This window comes from Epinephelus fuscoguttatus, linkage group LG21, assembly GCF_011397635.1.
Source record: "Epinephelus fuscoguttatus linkage group LG21, E.fuscoguttatus.final_Chr_v1".
NCBI lineage: Eukaryota > Metazoa > Chordata > Actinopteri > Perciformes > Serranidae > Epinephelus > Epinephelus fuscoguttatus.
Genome location: NC_064772.1, coordinates 22,334,772 through 22,352,761, shown reverse-complemented (window position 1 = coordinate 22,352,761; position 17,990 = coordinate 22,334,772). Strand labels below are relative to the sequence as shown.

Here is a 17,990-nt window from a genome sequence, read left to right as displayed (position 1 = left end):
TGTGTGATGTCATCATGTCAATATGGACTAAAATCTCTGAGGAATGTTTCCAGCACCTTGTTGAATCTATGCCATGAAGAAATAAGGCAGTTCTGATGGCAAAAGGGGTCCAACCTGGTACTAGCAAGGTGAACCTAATAAAGTGGCCAGTGAGTGTATGTTGCAATTCTGACAACATCAAGGTGTGCAAAAGAAACAAGATATGACAAGAATAAATATGTTTATGTTTATTTAAACAAGAATAAATAATTTATATAGTCTACTATATTACACTTAATTGCTTTGTTAGTTATTTGTATCAGTAATAAAAAAGCAAACTTTCCTCAGAATATGGTCAATAACTAATAGCAGCATTAGTTTATGATGAATAGCGAGCACAATATCAAGATGACATCTGTCTTTTCCTTGTCAAAATGTTCAGTAGTTTCAGATTCCTTGTTTTTTTCTCAGCTTGGAATTGCATCATCAAGGCTGTAAAAAGTTCCTCATTCTCCTTGTGGTCTGTGTTTCCTTCCCCAGGCCGTCCACCTCATCTGACACACGTTGCTGCTTCTCTCTAGGATGCAGCAGGAGGTAGTAAAGCACGAGACACAGCAGCCCCAGCACTGAACCTCCAACGATCAAACCACAGACCGGCACCAAATACACAGCTGTCTGTAACTCTGGTTTCAACAAAGCCAGCAGCGACGGAGCTAAAATGTTCATGCCAACATAGAAAATGTAATAGATAGTCATGGCTACTTTGGTGTCCTGTCCTTTGACGTTGAAAAAGGTAAAGCTGAGGATGAATCCGACGACTGCTCGGTAAAGAAACTCAAGCCCTCTTGATAAGCAGAAGTCAGTTTGAAGTACATTTGCCCAGGTTGTGCCCAGCAGCCAGAGGACAGTGAGGGCTATCATGCTGAAGGGGCTCAGTATGAGGAGGAGGGTGTAGCTGAGGATGTGGCTGGTGATGGTGCAGAGTTTGTAGAGGAGGTAGACGACTGTGGGGAGGCCAGATGGCATCTCTGTTATATGGGGGTGGGATCTGCGCATGCAGCGGCGGTAGTCCACCAGGGACCAGGCGATGTTAAAGAAGGAGAACGCCAGAGATAAATCTGCAAGAAACAGACGTTATAAATAATGGTACAGTAAGTTCATAAATATGTCACTTCCTGCCCTCCCTGCCACTCCCTGCCTTTACTTACACTGCAGGACTGAGTATCGCTCATTCTGACCCAGCAATATGTAAAGCTGAAGAAGCAGTTGGGGAACACTCTCCAGGAAAGCTTCAAACAGTTTGAGCATGCTCAGATCTGTCGCCAGACCAAACAGATCGTAGTGCACATCTGTCTTCTCTTCCACTGTGTATGATTTTGTTGTCATCCAAACCACTTTGAAGCTTTTGTTCAGGAGGTGATAATACCTAGCAACCAAGCACAAAGAAAACAAAGTCAGACGTGTTGTTGCCACCATACAGCACATTTGTCAGTGTTTTATCTCTTGCTGCTGCACAGACGATGATGCAAATCCACCACAGCTTAAATGTGGATATTCCAGTTTGCACATTCCATAATTCCATGCTACTGTGAATAACTAGCGTACCGCACATTATGAGTCAGTGCATGCAGGCACTCCTTATTAGGAGTGCAGTTATTTTGCAGCTCGTGCATTGCTCTTACCTGGTGAAGATACCCATGCCAAATACGTGCAGGACAGCAAGTCCACCTGTTGACATGCCTGGTATAGTTGATATGCTCGGTTCTCCCACAGTGTCCGCCTGAAATTCATTCATGTCATCCCTGTACCAGGCATAACTGAAGATCTGCGTCACCAGCAGCCCCACCAGAACAAACACTAGAGTCAGTGCAGTCCACACAAAATGTTTCTCTCGAAAATATTTCAGTGCCAGTCCCACGTCTGTGCAAATGTCCACCACATACAAGACCAGTCCAACAATGGTTAACAGCCATCGCAGTTTAGTGTATTGAATGTCCGGCTGAGGCATTTTGCGACGAAGCGTCTGAAGAAAAGCTGCTGTGGACTGTTTTATGTTGGTCATCAGCAGCCCAGGTGACATTTCTACTCATCTGTGAAAAGATTACATGTGAAAAAACTCGTGAGTATCATGAGAAGGACGGCATTCTAACGTGTGCAGGTTGACCACAAATCTGTTCTTGTGACAGTTTTGTAATGCATCATGACCGGAGTCAGCTGCTGAGTCACCTATGTCTCCTGCACTTTGACCTCTGTCATAAACACTTTTATTACAGGGAGTCCTGATAAATGACACACTTAGAAATGTAAAAATAATCAATGACGTTATCAGTAGGAATGATAAAATGATAAATGATACCAAGTCCGGACTCTTATATAAGATTTACTGTGATGTATTTTTCATACACCTCTCATAGAATGTCATTTTAAGCCAAATTATCCTCACGTATTCTGTTTTACAGAATAAATCTAACAATTGTATAACTTTAAACTGTAATGAGATGCAACTGGTGATAAAGAAAATTCACACAAGGTTAATTTAAGGGCAAACAAATTCAAGATAGCACATGATAAAAAATTACATATCATCATGACATCATATGATCATATCCTCTTCAATAAAATAAAGTCATAGTTGTGGTTATTACTTCTATAAAGATTCTTCCGTAAATTATTCCAAACTCACACACAAATCCCAATCTGACCACCTCCTGTCTTAGAATACACAGTTATAGGTGCATATCATCAGCAGTTCCACTTACCAGTATATTTTCCCATGGTAGACCGCAGTGAACGGTCACAGAGGCAAACACTTCGGCATGCAGCAGTTCTCTATCTGTTTCCTTCCAACTCGTGACAAGCTCCACCTCAGTGACAACACTCTGAACTAATTTAGTTAAGCCGGAAAGATGAAATGACATAATACAGCTTGTGTCTGTGTGCATGTGGATGTGTGGGTGTGTATGTGTGAGTGTGTGTGACTGGGCGACAGCCTCCACTTCCCTGTTAAACTGAAAGACATTTTTTGAATGACTGAAACACCAGCCAGTCAGTGATTAAATGCTGAGGAATCCCCTCACATATTCCTTGATTTTGCAAGGGAAAGGATAGAAAGGATGACGTAACACCTCAGTGGGTTTCCTGTAATCTCAGCATTTACAGTAAGTGTGAGAATATCTTGATCAGAGACCAGGAACCTTGTAGGCTAATGCAAACATACAAATGTAACCTCAAACAACTCTAATGAATAATTGTTGTAGCTATATTGTGACACAGGCAACTGAATTTAAAGACAAACTATGTAACTTTTGATTGAAGACGTAAGACATTCTTGTCTGATTAATAAACAATAAAATGCTCCCCTGCTCAGGTCAGTACTCTCAGGGGTTTTACTGCTGCAGCTTTATTTGGTCTGACATGAGCAGTAGCCTATGATGGCTGTTAGCTGATACACAAAGTTAAGGGAACACATAATCTTGACAGTGTAACACCAAGTCAGTTACACTTCAGGGATATCAACCTGTTCATTTTTGAAGCACAAGTGATTGTGAATCAGTTTCAGTTTCTTCTTTGGTGGAAATGAAAGTGACAACAGGTGCAATGGAGAGGCAAAAGCAAGACAACACCCCAAAAGGGAATGCTTACAGACAGTTGCTCTCTCCTTATCCTTCCTGAATGATTCTTCTCTAGTTCTGTGTTATGCCAGTGTCCGTGTCAGTACTGGTAGCATGAGGCAGCACCTGCAGCCCAATCAGGTTGCACAGGTAGTCCAGCTCCTCCAGGATGGCACATCCATATGTGCAGTCCCAAGAAGGTCTCAAGAGCATGGAGGAGATACAAGGAAATTGGTCGTTACACGAGGAGAGCTGGACAGGGCCGTAGGAGAGCTTCAACCCAGCAGCAGGACCGGTATCTGCTCCTTTGTGTGAGTAAGAACAGGAGGAGCACTGCCAGAGCCCTACAACATGACCTCCAGCAGGCTACTGGTGTGCATGTTTCTGACCAAACTGTCAGAAACAGACTCTGTGAGGGTGGAATAAGGGGCCTGATGTCCTCTAGTGGGACCTGTGCTCACAGCCCTGCACCGTGCACCTCGACTGACATTCACCAGAGAACACCAGTATATATATATATATAGTAAGTATATAGTAAGAAAGGGTCAATGGTTAGGTTTAGGCAACAAAACCACTTAGATAAGGTTAGGAAAAGACTGCAGATGCCGCTAAAAAAAAAAAAAACGGATTTGAGTGGCATAAAAGCAGCATTAAGTAGGAGTTGGCAGTTAGATTAAGGCAACAAAACCACAGGGTTATGGTTAGGAAAAGATTAAGGATGTCATCTAAAAACACCTGCCTACTAATGCCACAAATGCAGCCAGAAAGGCAGTGGTGTGTCACCAAAAATCACCCAGTTTTGAGTGCCACAAAAGTGACCGTAAAGGTGTATCGCTAAATACACACAGCCTTTAAATTATGTCTGTTCATGACGTTCATAATCATGACGTGCATGGGTTTACATTGGAGTTAGTGGAAAGCCTGATGTGTCTCACACACACGCTAAACGGTCAGAATATGGTGTTGGGCCAGTGTCCCCAGTGTCATTATGGTGACATTGTTAAAGTGAAGCCAGGAACACTGGGAGTGGGACCAGGCTGCTAACACTTGTTCCTCCCACTCTGTGTGCATGCTGCAAGTATTCTGAACTATTACAGCACCCATCAGAAGGCTGAAACACTACCTGCCCCTAGCTTGTGGTTTCTTCAGTTTGTCGTACTCTGATTAAAGGAATAGTCGTCATTTCAGGAAATATGCTGGCAGTAAAACTTCACTTAAAAGCCTAGTGCCAAGTAAATGCCCAGTTTTAATGAACCCATGAGAAGACCCTGATTCATTCAGATTTACCAGCATGATGAAAAACCAAGTGGTGACTCTCTTCCTCTGAATCTGTCATAAAGTCAGAACATAAGTCCATACCTTAATTACCCAGGATTCAAAAGAATCAAGTGTTTTTCATAAAAATTAATCCAAGTTATTGTGGTTAACTTTTCCAGACTTTCTGAGGCAGAATAAAGCTTGGATCACTAACTCTAAAAAATTACTCTGGCATATATGTGGTTGTTACTTGACGCACTCCTCTCACCCGAACACCATTGCAGATGAAGCAAACTCCCTTATGGCAACAACTCAGGAATGACCCAAGGAACATAACAAAGAGCTCAAGGCATCGACCTGGCCTCCAAATTCCCCAGTTCCCAATTCGACTGAGCATTTGTGGGATGTGCCAATACCCAAGACATACTGCCCATCCACAGTGGGGCCTTTACGGATTGGACATATCTCTGACATGTCAAGGTATGGCCACAGGAAGTCTGGGGACGTCCTGCGGTGTCTGGCACCAGGGTCTTCATGGCAGATCCTTTGAGTGCTGTGGGTTGCAAGATGACCTGCCAGCATGTCCCAAGGATGCTCAATTGGCTTTGGATCTGGGGGATTTGGAGGCCAGGTCAAGGCCTTGAGATCTCTGATTGGTGCATATGCTTTTCCTAACTTTGTTTGGATTCAAAAAAGGAAATTTGGGGTAAGGGTTCCCACTAATTGCACATACACATTCAGAACAAGTCGTCTCAAATGGTTATAAGGGAAAAAACATCTTATAAACTAATGTTGAGACATAAATTATATGACAATACCATGTTCAGAAGCAGAGAGATGCACTTCTTTGAGCCCTGAATTTACCTTGATCCTTTAATATGTTATTTTGATGTCTCAAGAGATCACAAAATACCTTGAATGATTACAACTGCAATTGTCCCTGGGTCAAACCACAGATTGATTGGACTCTGTGGGCAAGAGGTGTATAACACTCTTATACTCCGAGCCTCTAGTGAGCGATAGAGAGCCCCAGCTGTTTCTCTCCTGTGCGTAAAAGCGTCTCGTTGGTCAGGCTCTCTCTCCGTGGATCCTCCCACTAGCAGAAGAGTGACACGCCATTCAATTGCTGCCTGGCCCTTCGCTTGTAGGAAGCAGGAGGCAGCTTTGAGCGTCCTCACACACACGGATAATAATACTATCTGATAGAAACACACCGCGTCCGCGCTGCGTAACGCAAAAGTTGGGCCTGAGCCGTGTCGACATGGGGATCCGAAAAAAGACTAACAAGAACCCGCCGGTGCTGAGCCATGAGTTTGTCATCCAGAACCATGCAGATATTGTTTCCTGTGTTGCTATGGTGTTCCTTCTCGGGCTGATGTTTGAGGTAAGTGCCGTCCACATGTTGAATGGGGTTGGATTGCGGGTCATGCGGGGGATGCTCGCCCCGGCACAGTGGACGGAGATGCCGAGGACTCCCCATCTGTTCTCCTGCAAAGTGACATGGCTGATCTAGTCTTCACACTACTTCCTCTCGAGATCGAAAGTTTTCTGTGTACGCTTCGCTTTTGTCTTAAGTCCACGACATCATCCACTCACCTGGGCAGCCTTTTATTGTGTTTCTATCAAGATAAAATATGTTTTTGTCTCTATGAAAGCGACCACACACACTGGAGTCCGCTGTCCATCTGGCTGCTTCCCATGTTGTAATCGATATTTGTAATCACTGCGGTGTGATCATAAAGTTTCTATGTGCAACATTATGTATGGAAATATCTCATTAAGCTTCCCTGCACACTCTCAACCCTCTATCCACCCCGGCTGTATCAATATTGTGCAACGTTCCCGACTTGGTTAGTTTGTACGTAGATGTGTTACGTGGCAATCATACAGCGACTCAGAGGGCTGTCATTACACACAACTCGCTTGCACCCAAACCTCAAAGTTGCCCTTGAGGCTAAACAGCGTTTTAAATGCTCACTGACACCTGGGAGCCATTCACACAGCATCCCCGCCTCTGTGCTGCACGCTGGTCCACTTTACCCCACATTTATGCTCCATTTCAAGCACGTTTCATCCTCAGTGAAAAACAGCGCCATTAGCGTCAGCGCTGCCGTTATTCAAGCTACTTCCTGTTTTCGTTTTCCAAAGTAAAACTCCTGCGGTAACAGCTGTCGCGACGTGGACACTGTAGCGTAACAGCAGCATGATTATATTCAAAATTACGACTATTTATGACTTTTTTAACTGAACAGTGAAGCTACTTGTGTGTTTGATTTCAATTTGTAGCCCGCGTAGTTATTTTATTGCGAAGGAGGAATTAGCAACTTCCTGTTTTAAGCTAATGACATGGCTAACTTGACGTAGCTCTATTCTCAATCACTCCAAAAGCCTACATTTACTTTAAATGCCCATTACACATTACTCATATTACCCCTATATAATAATATTATTTGTTTAATTTATTTCAGAAAAATTAAATTTTTCTATTTCCTCTATTCTTACTAGAACTGCAATGATTAATCAACTAGTTGTCAACTAATTTCATAATTGATTAATCAGTTTGAGTAATGTTTTTAAGGGGAAAATAGCACAAAATCTCTGATCCCAGCTTCTCAAATGTGACTCTTCTGGTTTCTTTACTCCTCTGTGACAGTAAAATGAAAGTAAAACTCATGTGATAACAGCTGTTGTAGCATAGAGTAACAGCAGCATGAACATTTCCAAAATTAAGGCCAATCATGACAACTTAGCTAAACAATGAATACTTCTTGTATGTATTTAATTTCAATTTGTTGCCCTTGTAGTTGTTTTGTTGTGAGGAAGGGAAAAGCAACTTTACGTTTTAACCTTATTACGTGGCAATCTTGATGTAGCTCTATTTGCAATCCCTCCAAGAGCCTACATTAACTTGGTCGGATCATTTTTAATTGTCCATTACACATAACTTGTATCACCCCCACACAATAATACTGACTACATCATTCCATTCAATTCTGTTATTTTTGCTAGAGTGGCAACAGTTAATCAATTAGTTGTCTGCTATTAAATTAATCGGCAACTAAAATGATAGCCGATTAATCGGTTTAAGTAATGTCTTTAAGTGGAAAAGAAGTCTTAAATTCTCTGATTCCAGCTTCTCACACGTGAATATTTTCAGGTTTCTTTACTCCGCTATGACTGTAAGCTGAATACCTTTGGATTGTGGATAAGACATTTGACGACATCATTTTGGGCATTTTTCACCTGTTACTGACCTTATAAAGACTGGTGGCACACCAAAGGGCAAACCAAAATCTCAGGACACAATAGCTTCTATAACTTAAAACACTTACGACACAAGACACAAAAAATACCTTTTTTTTGTCCTCTTCTCCTTCGGTGGTAGGTCATCTTCGCTGGTGCTTTGTTGTAATTTGCTCCGTAAAATAAAGCGATCAATTGTCCCACTCACGGCTTTCTCCTTTTTAAATGTTATCATCCCTCACACTGGGGGCCAATCAGGGCTTTTGATGTGTCACATAGTTGTAATTCTCACGTGCGAACAGCGAGAAATAGGTTCCCCGTGAAGGTTTTTCTATAATTAAACTAAATTAAATTACATTTTTTAGCTAAAGTTTACCTCTTTATTAGGAAATGTGTGTGCAAAATCGACTGATACTGTCAATTATAAATGAATTTACAACTTTTTGTATAAGCCCGGCCACATTGCAAGATAGATCGAGAAAATAATCGTTAGTTCCAGCCCTAATTTCTAACACCTCTACAGAGGGAGCTTTATCAGACTTTTCCTGTTGTCACAGTAACATTGCATAATTCCATATGGCTTCAAAACTGCTATAATTTATTGCTAAAATAAAACATTTGGTGACATTAAAACCAATGTGACACTTCAACTTCAAATCTGAGTCACAGTTACAGTCACTCTGTTACTGGCTCTGCAGGGAGTTCCTTCATATAAATGTAATGCTGCAAGTTCCTACATGCACAAACACAACAGGTTATGCTGTTTGATTTTACAGTAAAAATAGATTTGTGCAGGCTTGCATTAGTAATATGATTTTTTTTTTGTTTGTTTGTTTGCAGGTGACCTCAAAGTTTGCAGTGTTATTCATTACTGTCCAGTACAATGTCACCATATCAACAAATGGTAAGTAAGGATTGAGTTGAGAGTATGAAATGTATGTGGTTAGGACAGTTTTTTGAGGTGATGTGTTAAAATGAATACTGTGAGTTCTGGCTTTGACACACAATGCAGTATTTTCTTCGAGTTGTCCTGCTGGAAGCCTCTCATTTGGATTCTAGAGCGGTACTTGCGTGGCTTTACACCAACCCATTTGAGAGCTCCTTTTTTTTCCCTCCCTTTGGAGCTAAATTTAGTCCGCCTGATTTATAAAGTTCTCTTGTGGCAAGGTTGTGCCGGGTGAATTTGGGCTAAGGTGTAATATAGGCCTCTCGATCCAAGTCCTGCTCGTTTCAAGGTTAACGATTTCTTTGCCAACTTCGGATACTGTAGAAGGAATGCACAGCCTCGGAGCGTATTCATACGCTGAAGGTTTGCAGTCTGCCAGCCGGTGATTCACTCCTTATCTGAGAGACTTTACCTCGTACCCTGCTCTGTAACTTATTTACAGCGTGTATCTAATTAGACAAATAACAGGTAGCACCTAAATCTCTCTGTAGTGGAACAAATTCAATAGCGTCACTGTATACTGTGTGTGTGTGTGTGTGTGTGTGTGTGTGTGTGTGTGTGTGTGTGCTGACTTTCATAAATGATTGGGCTGATTTCATTATGTGGTTGAATAAAGCATGAGTAAAGGAGTGCTGCTCAGGCTCTCTCCAACTGTTTGCTGGGAACTGTGCTCCTGTATCATCTATCACATTATTCACAGTGTTTCACGGATAGCGAGTCGGAGGCTGTATAGATAATATGTAACTTCAGAAAGACAGAGGAGGCTGTGTGTGACGGCTTATGTGCTGAGACAGTCAGTGACTTTGCTGAACACCTTATCTCAGGAGTTAAGGTTATTAAACATGTGAATCACTTGACTGAACTGGATTAAAATGGCTCGGCTGTTCGTGTTAAGGATGAGCTGGGTGCGGATTTTTACCATGCTCGTTGTGATGACTCCTTCTGACTTCAGGCCCAGAGGAGACCGCTGTGAACCACTTCCACCATGGCATCAAGGACCTTGCCACCACCTTCTTCTACATGCTGGTGGCCATCATCATGCACGCCATCATCCAGGAGTATGTGCTGGATGTAAGTGAGACACAAACCCTAGTGCTCAGGCTTTCATCTCTACCAACAGTTCTGCATTTTCTTTATTGTTGGTTTTTGTTCATCTTTACAGAAAATCAACAGGAAGAAGCACTTCTCCAAAACAAAGCACAGCAAATTCAACGAGTCAGGACAGCTCAGCGCTTTCTACTTGTTCTCCTTCGGCTGGGGCACAAGCATCCTCCTTTCTGTAAGTACAGTAGCTAAGCCAACCTTGTTTGTGTTTATATATGTTTTACATCCCCTAAACTGTCTGAGTGCCACTAAAATGCTCCTTTGGTTTTAGGAAAACCTCCTGTCCAATCCAGTCTCCCTGTGGGAGGGTTATCCCCATACACTGATGCCGTAAGTTTGTAATGATGTTTGTCAGAGATACCTTTTTTTGTTTGTTTGTTTTTTGTGATCAAATTTTTGTTAGTTTCTTTGCAAAATATTAATGATAAATCATATATACATAGTCGTATCCCATCCACGTGTGTCCATATGTTTCACAAATTTTGCAGTTGTTGAAACTCCAGAAAGAAAAATAAGAAAAATTGACCTACTGTCTAACCCTTCCCTCCCGTCCCCACCGTGGCTGGCAGCAGCAGTTCTCTGGGTGAAAATGCCTTGTTGATGCCAGAGGTCAGATAAATAAATAAATAAATGGATAGATTTAAAAATAAAAAAATAAAATATAATAATAATAGCAATAATAAATACATGCAGCAATAAATAAGACGAAAAAAAAGATTAACTACAAAACAGAAAAAGTTAATAAATAAATAAAAATTAAAATATTAAAAATAAAATAATAATGATACTAATATTAATAAATACATGTAGCAATAAATAAGACGAAAAAAGATGAACTACAAAAACAAAAAGGTTAATAAATAAATAAAAATTAAACTATTAAAAATAAAATAATAATGATACTAGTAATAATAAATACATGCAGCAATAAATAAGACGAAAAACAAGATTAACTACAAAAACAAAGTTAATAAATAAAAGAAAATTAAACTATTAAAAATAAAATAATAATAATAACAATAATAATAATAAATACACGCAGCAATAAGATGAAAAAAAGATGAACTACAAAAACAAAGAGGTTAATAAATAAAAATTAAACTATTAAAAATAAAATAATAAATGAAATACATTGTTTTAGTAATATATTTTCTAAATAATAAAATGAAAAAAAAAAAAATAAATAATAATAATAATAATAATAGAAATTTACCATGGCCCTATTTGACCAGGCAATAGAGAGTTCTAGAGATATTATCTCTGCATACATGTGTGCAGAGTGTGTGTGGGGGTTTCCCCTTTTTTTAGCTGTCAAACCTAAAAGCAGTGTTCTCTGAGAAAGTTTCAGATAGAATCATCATTTAAAAGTACAGGTTATAAATCTACTCCAAGTATACCTCCCATCAGAGAAGCTACTTGGGAGATACTGTTTTTTTATTTAATGTGTTTAAAAAATTGTCATGTTACTTTATTGGTTATTTTGTTAAAGCATCAAGTGTGGCTCTGATTTCTAAAATATTTAAATTTTGTAACTCCTGCTTTCCTTCCAGATTCCAGATGAAATTCTACTTCATTTGTCAGCTGGGCTACTGGTTACACGCTCTCCCAGAACTGTATTTCCAAAAGACAAAGAAGGTGAGAGTGTATGTGACGTACTGTACCGTCTGTTCCGACTCCGAGGCTACTTCCTGTTTGACTTCCTTGGTTATGTTGCATTGTTTGACTCTCTTTGCTCAGTTCCATGTGCAGAGTAAATATTTTGACCATTCTTGGCCTTCCATCCTTTGTGTTTATGTTTAGGAGGATATTCCACGCCAACTTGTGTACATCTCCCTCTACCTGGTCCACATTGCGGGCGCCTACATTCTGAAGTAAGAACCGCCACTTTGGAAAGCCTGAAATTATGTGTGAGACACAGTTGGCATCTCTCCTGTGTTTGTACACTGCCCTTCAGGAGAAAGTTAGTGGTGTCTCGTGGTGCCCCCCCTCTGTGTTGTTCCTGTCAGTTGTAATGAAGGGGGATCGTGTGTCCTTGTGTCTTTCAGTCTGAACCGTCTGGGTCTGGTCCTGCTCGTGCTGCACTACTTTATCGAGCTTCTGTTCCACGTTTCCCGCCTGATCTACTTCAGCAACGAGCACAGACAAACTGGGTGAGTGTTCATGTTCAGAATAGTGTCTGCTAATCATTGTGCAACATGTTTCACCAGTTGAAATGTCCTGACAGTGAGATGTCATCCTCTCTTCCTCCAGTTTCACCATATGGGCCGTCTTGTTTGTCCTTGGACGGCTGCTCACCCTGTCCCTGTCCGTCCTCACCGTGGGCTTCGGCCTCGCCACCGCTGAGAATCAAGGCTTTGATTTGGCTGCAGGAAACTTTAATGTTATTTTTGTTCGGTAAGTGTGTCTGAGAAGAGAATGGGACTGCTTTATTCTGAAATTATATAGCAACAGCTGTTTTTAATTTAAAGGGTACTTTTTTTTATTTTATTTTTTTACTTTTCCCATGTTTTTGTATCCAAGTGATAAACAGGAAAAATATTTTTTGAAATTGGTCCAGTTGTGAGTTAGACTGTTGCAGCCATCAGCGCAAAACAGGCCTCAATGTAACATCAATGGGGCAATTGTACACTGTCAATTTACGTCCACTAAAAATGCTTGGTTTTGCCACTGACAGGCTCAGATTAATATTGCAAGTGTCTGACTAAAAGGATCCCTGCAGAGATGGACCTTTTTGTTAAAGACTAAGATCCAGAAACAGCCTGAAATTGCTCTTTGCACATCCACCAGACTCCATTTAAATAATCACTAATTTTATTATCATGAAACACACTTGATTCAAAGTGTACAGAAACAAAACGAAACTCACATAAACCATCTTGGTTCAACTTTCCAGTCAGCCAACAATCACCATCTCTTGTCTGCTTGAAATAAACCCTTAATTTACCCAGTAAGATGTGAAAATACGCTGGCTCTATACATGCTAAAATTACTGTTTATTTGAATGGAGTCTGGTGGGTTTGCCGATAACAACTTTGGGGCTGGTTCTGGTTAAACAAAAGGGATCTTACTCTTTAACAAAAAGGTCTATTTCTGTAGAGATCCCTGTCATAATGTTGTCAGACACTTATTATAACAACCTGAGTCTGTCAGTGGCAAAAACAAACACTTTTAAGTGGGTGTAAATTGTTACACTGCAGCCTGTTTCACCACTGCCAGCTGCAGCACTCACACTCAATACTGGACCAGTTTAAAAAATGCTGTCTCCAGTAGGCACCAAAACATGGGAAAATAGATTCCAGGTTGAAAAATACCAAAGTTAGACTTTCACATCCATCAAGCCCCCACAAAAAAAATCCCTCTGAAATATATCTTTAGCATTATTAGAGTTGCTAATTATGCTCTAACTCCCATGGGGCATATCTGTCAACATCAGGCTGGCCACTCACAATAAAGGAACAAAAGCTTATCTGTAGACTGTATTTCTGTCGCACTGAGGTTTAACAATCATACAGGAAAGGCTCCATTGTACAAGAGGAAGAGAGTCGTTCAGCCACAGCAGCTTCAATAAATTAAAATGAAATGTACCCACAATACATCACTGTTGCTTTCTTCATGCAGCCTCATGTCTGAGTTATTGAAACATACTGTGGGAATGTAAGAAATCCATACATATTTTAGGGTGGTAGTATAGTTTCTGCTCGGACTTGAACTTGAGAGAGGTTAGAATTTGTATCAGCATCACTGTGTGACACACACACACACAGCTTCGTTATCAACCTTTTGATTTACTGACTGTTTCCGCTGTCTCTTAGGATAACTGTCCTGGCTGCCATCTGCCTCACTCAGGCCTTCATGATGTGGAAATTTATCAACTTCCAGCTGCGTCGGTGGAGAGAGCATGCCCAAGCGCAGACCTTGAAAAAGAAACAAGTTCCTGCCAAGAGCAAATCAAAGAAAGACAAAGGTGAGGTGCATTTACGTGATTATGAATGTCGGACCACTCAAAGCGCTTTTTACACTACAAGTCACACACACATTCACACACTAGTGGCCGAGGCTACCATGCAAGGTTTTTAACACACTCACACACCGATGGAACAGCCATCAGGAGCAATTTGGGGTTCAGTATCTTGTCTGAGGATACTTCAACATGCGGACTGGAGGAGCTCTACCTTCTTCCCAAACAATAAAATCAGTAAATCAACATGTATTTATTCTAATCATATGCACAGTATCCATGCTAACATACACTTGACATAATTAACTCATCATATGAAACTGACTTTGATGTATCCTTTGTTTCCAGCCAACGGAGTAAACGGAGTGAACTCCCACAGAGCTGATTCACCAAGAGCAAGAAAAGAGAAGTCATCATAAACACATTCCCCCTTTCTCAAAGAACCATCCCCCCCCGTGCCTCCGTGGCTGTGTCCAACCAACAGTCCCTCAAGCCCCTCTCGACCACGATATGCATTTTCAGCTCCCACACAGGACTGACCTCCCAGCTGGACTTCAAGGGCCAGAATGCATTTAGCTTTGCTTGTCGCCAGTCGTCCAGCACGCCTTGATTTAAGAATCATTGCTCTGCTGTGCCATCTCGAAATGAAAAGAAATTCCGAAATAAACTATAAAAAACAAACAGACCTTATTTAAGAAGTGCCTATTGATACGGATTGTTTTGTACAGGGTGTGTAATTTTAAAAATTTCAGGAATGATGACGTCAGTGTTTAATGTTTCTCCCGTGTCAGGTCATTTCACACGTTTTCCTAAACGACGTGTATTCCAGCTTGTGATTTTTTTTTTTCTCTTGTATTTATAAGTGCTAGCCCAGCTCCTCTTCTTCTTCTTCGTGACTGACTCCTGTCTCTCTGTTGAGGGATATCTGTAAAAGTTCATGAATTTCCTTATGATATCTCTTATTTTTCCATCAGTGACGGTTGCATACAGTCCTGTTCTGATATCTGGGTTCACATCACAGACTGTTCAAACTCATACAGACATTGTCACAGTGTTTTCACGGACACCTAAAGATGGATAGCGTGTGAGTGTGTAAAGAAACCAATGATAACAGGAGGCATCACCCTGTAATACTGTAAGTAGATTCACAGTTCAGTATTGTAAAACTGCCAGAAAAGACGTAGTGATCTGATGTAGCATTTAATAATCGGAGTTCAGAGCTTCTTTTTAATCACAACAGAACATAATCCTCGCCATGAAATGATAAAGACTCTTGCAGTTCTGCCTAACACTGTCAATAAATGACCTCACATCATGTTTTCAATGCTATAACTTTATAAGAGATGAAAAGGAAAATCAGGCAAAACATTCCTTTAGTGAGTTTGATTGAATCGCTGTCTTGTATGGATCCTCTTTATATGATGTTTAAGTAGTATTTGTTTGGCCTCGCATACAATAGATTACCTTTAAAGTGTCCTGAATGATTTGTTGTCAAAGCACGGACAGGGGATGAGAAAACCATATTTTGTACAGCTGTTTTCCCCCCCACCTACTAAAAACTGTGCCAAATGAGCCTGACTGATTGTTTATAATATATGCCTTTCACTTACATGCCATGAAATGTCAGCTGTATTGCAAGAATCAATCACCTTGGTGACACTGTCATATTCTAAGGAATAAACCCATTAACTAATATTAGGTACACAGTAGTGAGTCACGGCTGCGACTGGCAGTATTATCAGCAATGTGTGTGGTTTTCTCAACTTGTCCCGAGGGTTTATCTATCTGAAAAAGGAATAAAATGTTTTATTGAAAAAAAAAAGATGTCAATTATTTTTTCTTTCATTTATATAACTCAATAAATCTGTAAATCTGAACAGAATACAACCCCTGCCCTCCTTAGACCCTTCTTTCGGACCTTCCATCCTAAAAATAGAAAAGAAAAAACTATAACAGAATGAAATTCCAGCAGGAGGGACCCCTCTTCCAGGACAAAAAGACGTCCAATAGATGTGTGTACAGTATAGTATGTACGTAAGTCAACATTTGCCTAAAGAGATGGACTTGAAGTAACAAAAAAGGAAAAACAAGGCGGAGGTGTGGTAATTTTATGGTATATCCCAAACTAAGTCCAAAACATTAGTGGGAACCTCACAAGAAAACATGGGGTAAAGTTGAATTTTAGACCTTGGGCCTGGAAGCAAGGCCGTAGCCAGGATTTTAGAGGTACTCAGGTCCCCCTAACCCACCCCTCACCACTCTCAGAAAAGAAAGGTCTAAAAATAAGGTCTTGAAAATGTTTAAATTACTTCTGTTGTCTTGTCTTTTTTTTTTTGGTAATGTATTTTGGACAGCATGGTGCAGTAGTTAGCATTGTCACCTCACAGCAAGAGGGAGTGGTAAGGGAAAATGAATGAATGTATTAGCACCTTTATTTCCTTTATTTTTTCCCATGTATTCCTTCATGAATTCAATTCAGTTTTTATTTTTGTATTTATTCCTCTATTCATACTATTTTTTTTAGAAAAATATAAATACACATTATTTTTTTCCCATAATCCTCATTTGGTTCTCAATAGACAGGGCAAATATGGGTGGAAAGGGGCATTAAAAATAAAACAACCATTAAAGGTTCGACAACAGTTAATGGGCTTGACAATCAAGCACTTTTGTGAAGACACTTTGTCAAGCTGTTTGGGAAAAAGTTGATGAGTTTGCTTTCAAACTCTGACTCTTGCCTCCTACTGTAAGTAAGGTGAAGAGTTTGTATGTTCTTCTTGTGTCAGCGTGGGTTTTCTCTGGGTACTCCAGCTTCCTCCCACAGTCCAAAGACATGCAGGTTAATTGGTGACTCTAAATTGTCCTTAGGTGTGAATGTGAGTGTGAATGGTTGTCTGTGTCTATAGGCCCATTTCCACCGCAGGAACTTCGTGGTAATTTTACGGGGCCAGGGCCGTTGGTGCGTGTCTCCACCGTAGGAACCACCCCCGAAGGACAGAATTCTGGAACTTTTACGGGGGCTAAACAAGTCCCTGCCTCGGAGTAGGTACTCAGAACGGCCCCGAAAGACTCCTGGCTGGGGCTTGGGGTTTACTTGGTTCTTATTGGATATACTCAAGGAGGGATGTGATGTCAACGGAAAGCAACAAAATAGCCAGCATTTTTAAAACTCAGCAGACGAGGGTTAGTTCGTTCATATAGCTTCCGCCGCCATGTAAAAAAACTCACTAAATAGCCCGTGAAAAAAATATTTTTTCCAGCGGATATCTTAGTTACAACATGATTGAGCTAGTAAAGCAGTTTTGTGTTGATATGTGTGGTATTTATTCAGTTTTGGGAAATCACGATGTCTAGAAAGCATCAGCTGACAGGGACAGCTAACAGCAGCAGCAAAGCTAACATCAGGACGTCATATGTTAAACGCCTCCTGTTGTCGGATACGACATGAAACTACTCCAGATAGCTCAATCATGTTGTAACTAAGACATCCGCTGGAATTTTTTTTTTTCACGGGCCATTTAGTGAGTTATTACAGACATTGCTAAGGGCTATCAGCTAACGGCATCACTACGTCGCCCTGGTAAATGGTCGCGCAACGATTTCGTCACATCCAGAGCCCGTAACTTTACAGGAACCTTCCTCGTACTCCGCTCTCTCAGTGGAGACAAAAAGCATAGATACCAAGAGGCGAAGCTCAATAGAAAGCCCCATAGCAACAAATTCCCCCATGGTTTCGTCCTACCGCCGCCATTTTGGATCGTCAGCAGACTGCAGCAGACCCGCTTGCACACAAAAACACACAGTAAAACTGAAGTATATCGCTATTAATTATGCTTACAATGCTACTCACCTCGTGATAGCTTAGTCACAGCTGCTTTTTCACGTTTTTGTA

The 17,990-nt window shown here is 40.7% G+C and overlaps 2 protein-coding genes across 2 annotated transcripts; one reads left to right on the top strand and one right to left on the bottom strand.

Moving 5' to 3' along the window:
• Positions 1–301: 301 nt before the first annotated feature.
• xkr9 (XK, Kell blood group complex subunit-related family, member 9) lies at positions 302–3,198 on the bottom strand. The gene is made up of 4 exons (XM_049565024.1): positions 2,739–3,198; positions 1,662–2,069; positions 1,188–1,405; positions 302–1,097 (listed from the first exon to the last, which is right to left on the bottom strand). Exons 2-4 carry the CDS (start codon positions 2,057–2,059, stop codon positions 466–468), a joined length of 1,248 nt encoding a protein of 415 aa, XP_049420981.1. The 5' UTR covers positions 2,060–2,069; positions 2,739–3,198; the 3' UTR covers positions 302–465.
• Positions 3,199–5,921: 2,723 nt separating this feature from the next.
• Positions 5,922–15,793, top strand: tram1 (translocation associated membrane protein 1). Its single transcript, XM_049565329.1, has 11 exons — positions 5,922–6,231; positions 8,931–8,994; positions 9,989–10,107; positions 10,199–10,315; positions 10,412–10,470; positions 11,691–11,775; positions 11,941–12,011; positions 12,186–12,290; positions 12,391–12,534; positions 13,953–14,104; positions 14,447–15,793. Exons 1-11 carry the CDS (start codon positions 6,109–6,111, stop codon positions 14,515–14,517), a joined length of 1,110 nt encoding a protein of 369 aa, XP_049421286.1. The 5' UTR covers positions 5,922–6,108; the 3' UTR covers positions 14,518–15,793.
• The last annotated feature ends 2,197 nt before the right edge of the window (positions 15,794–17,990 follow it).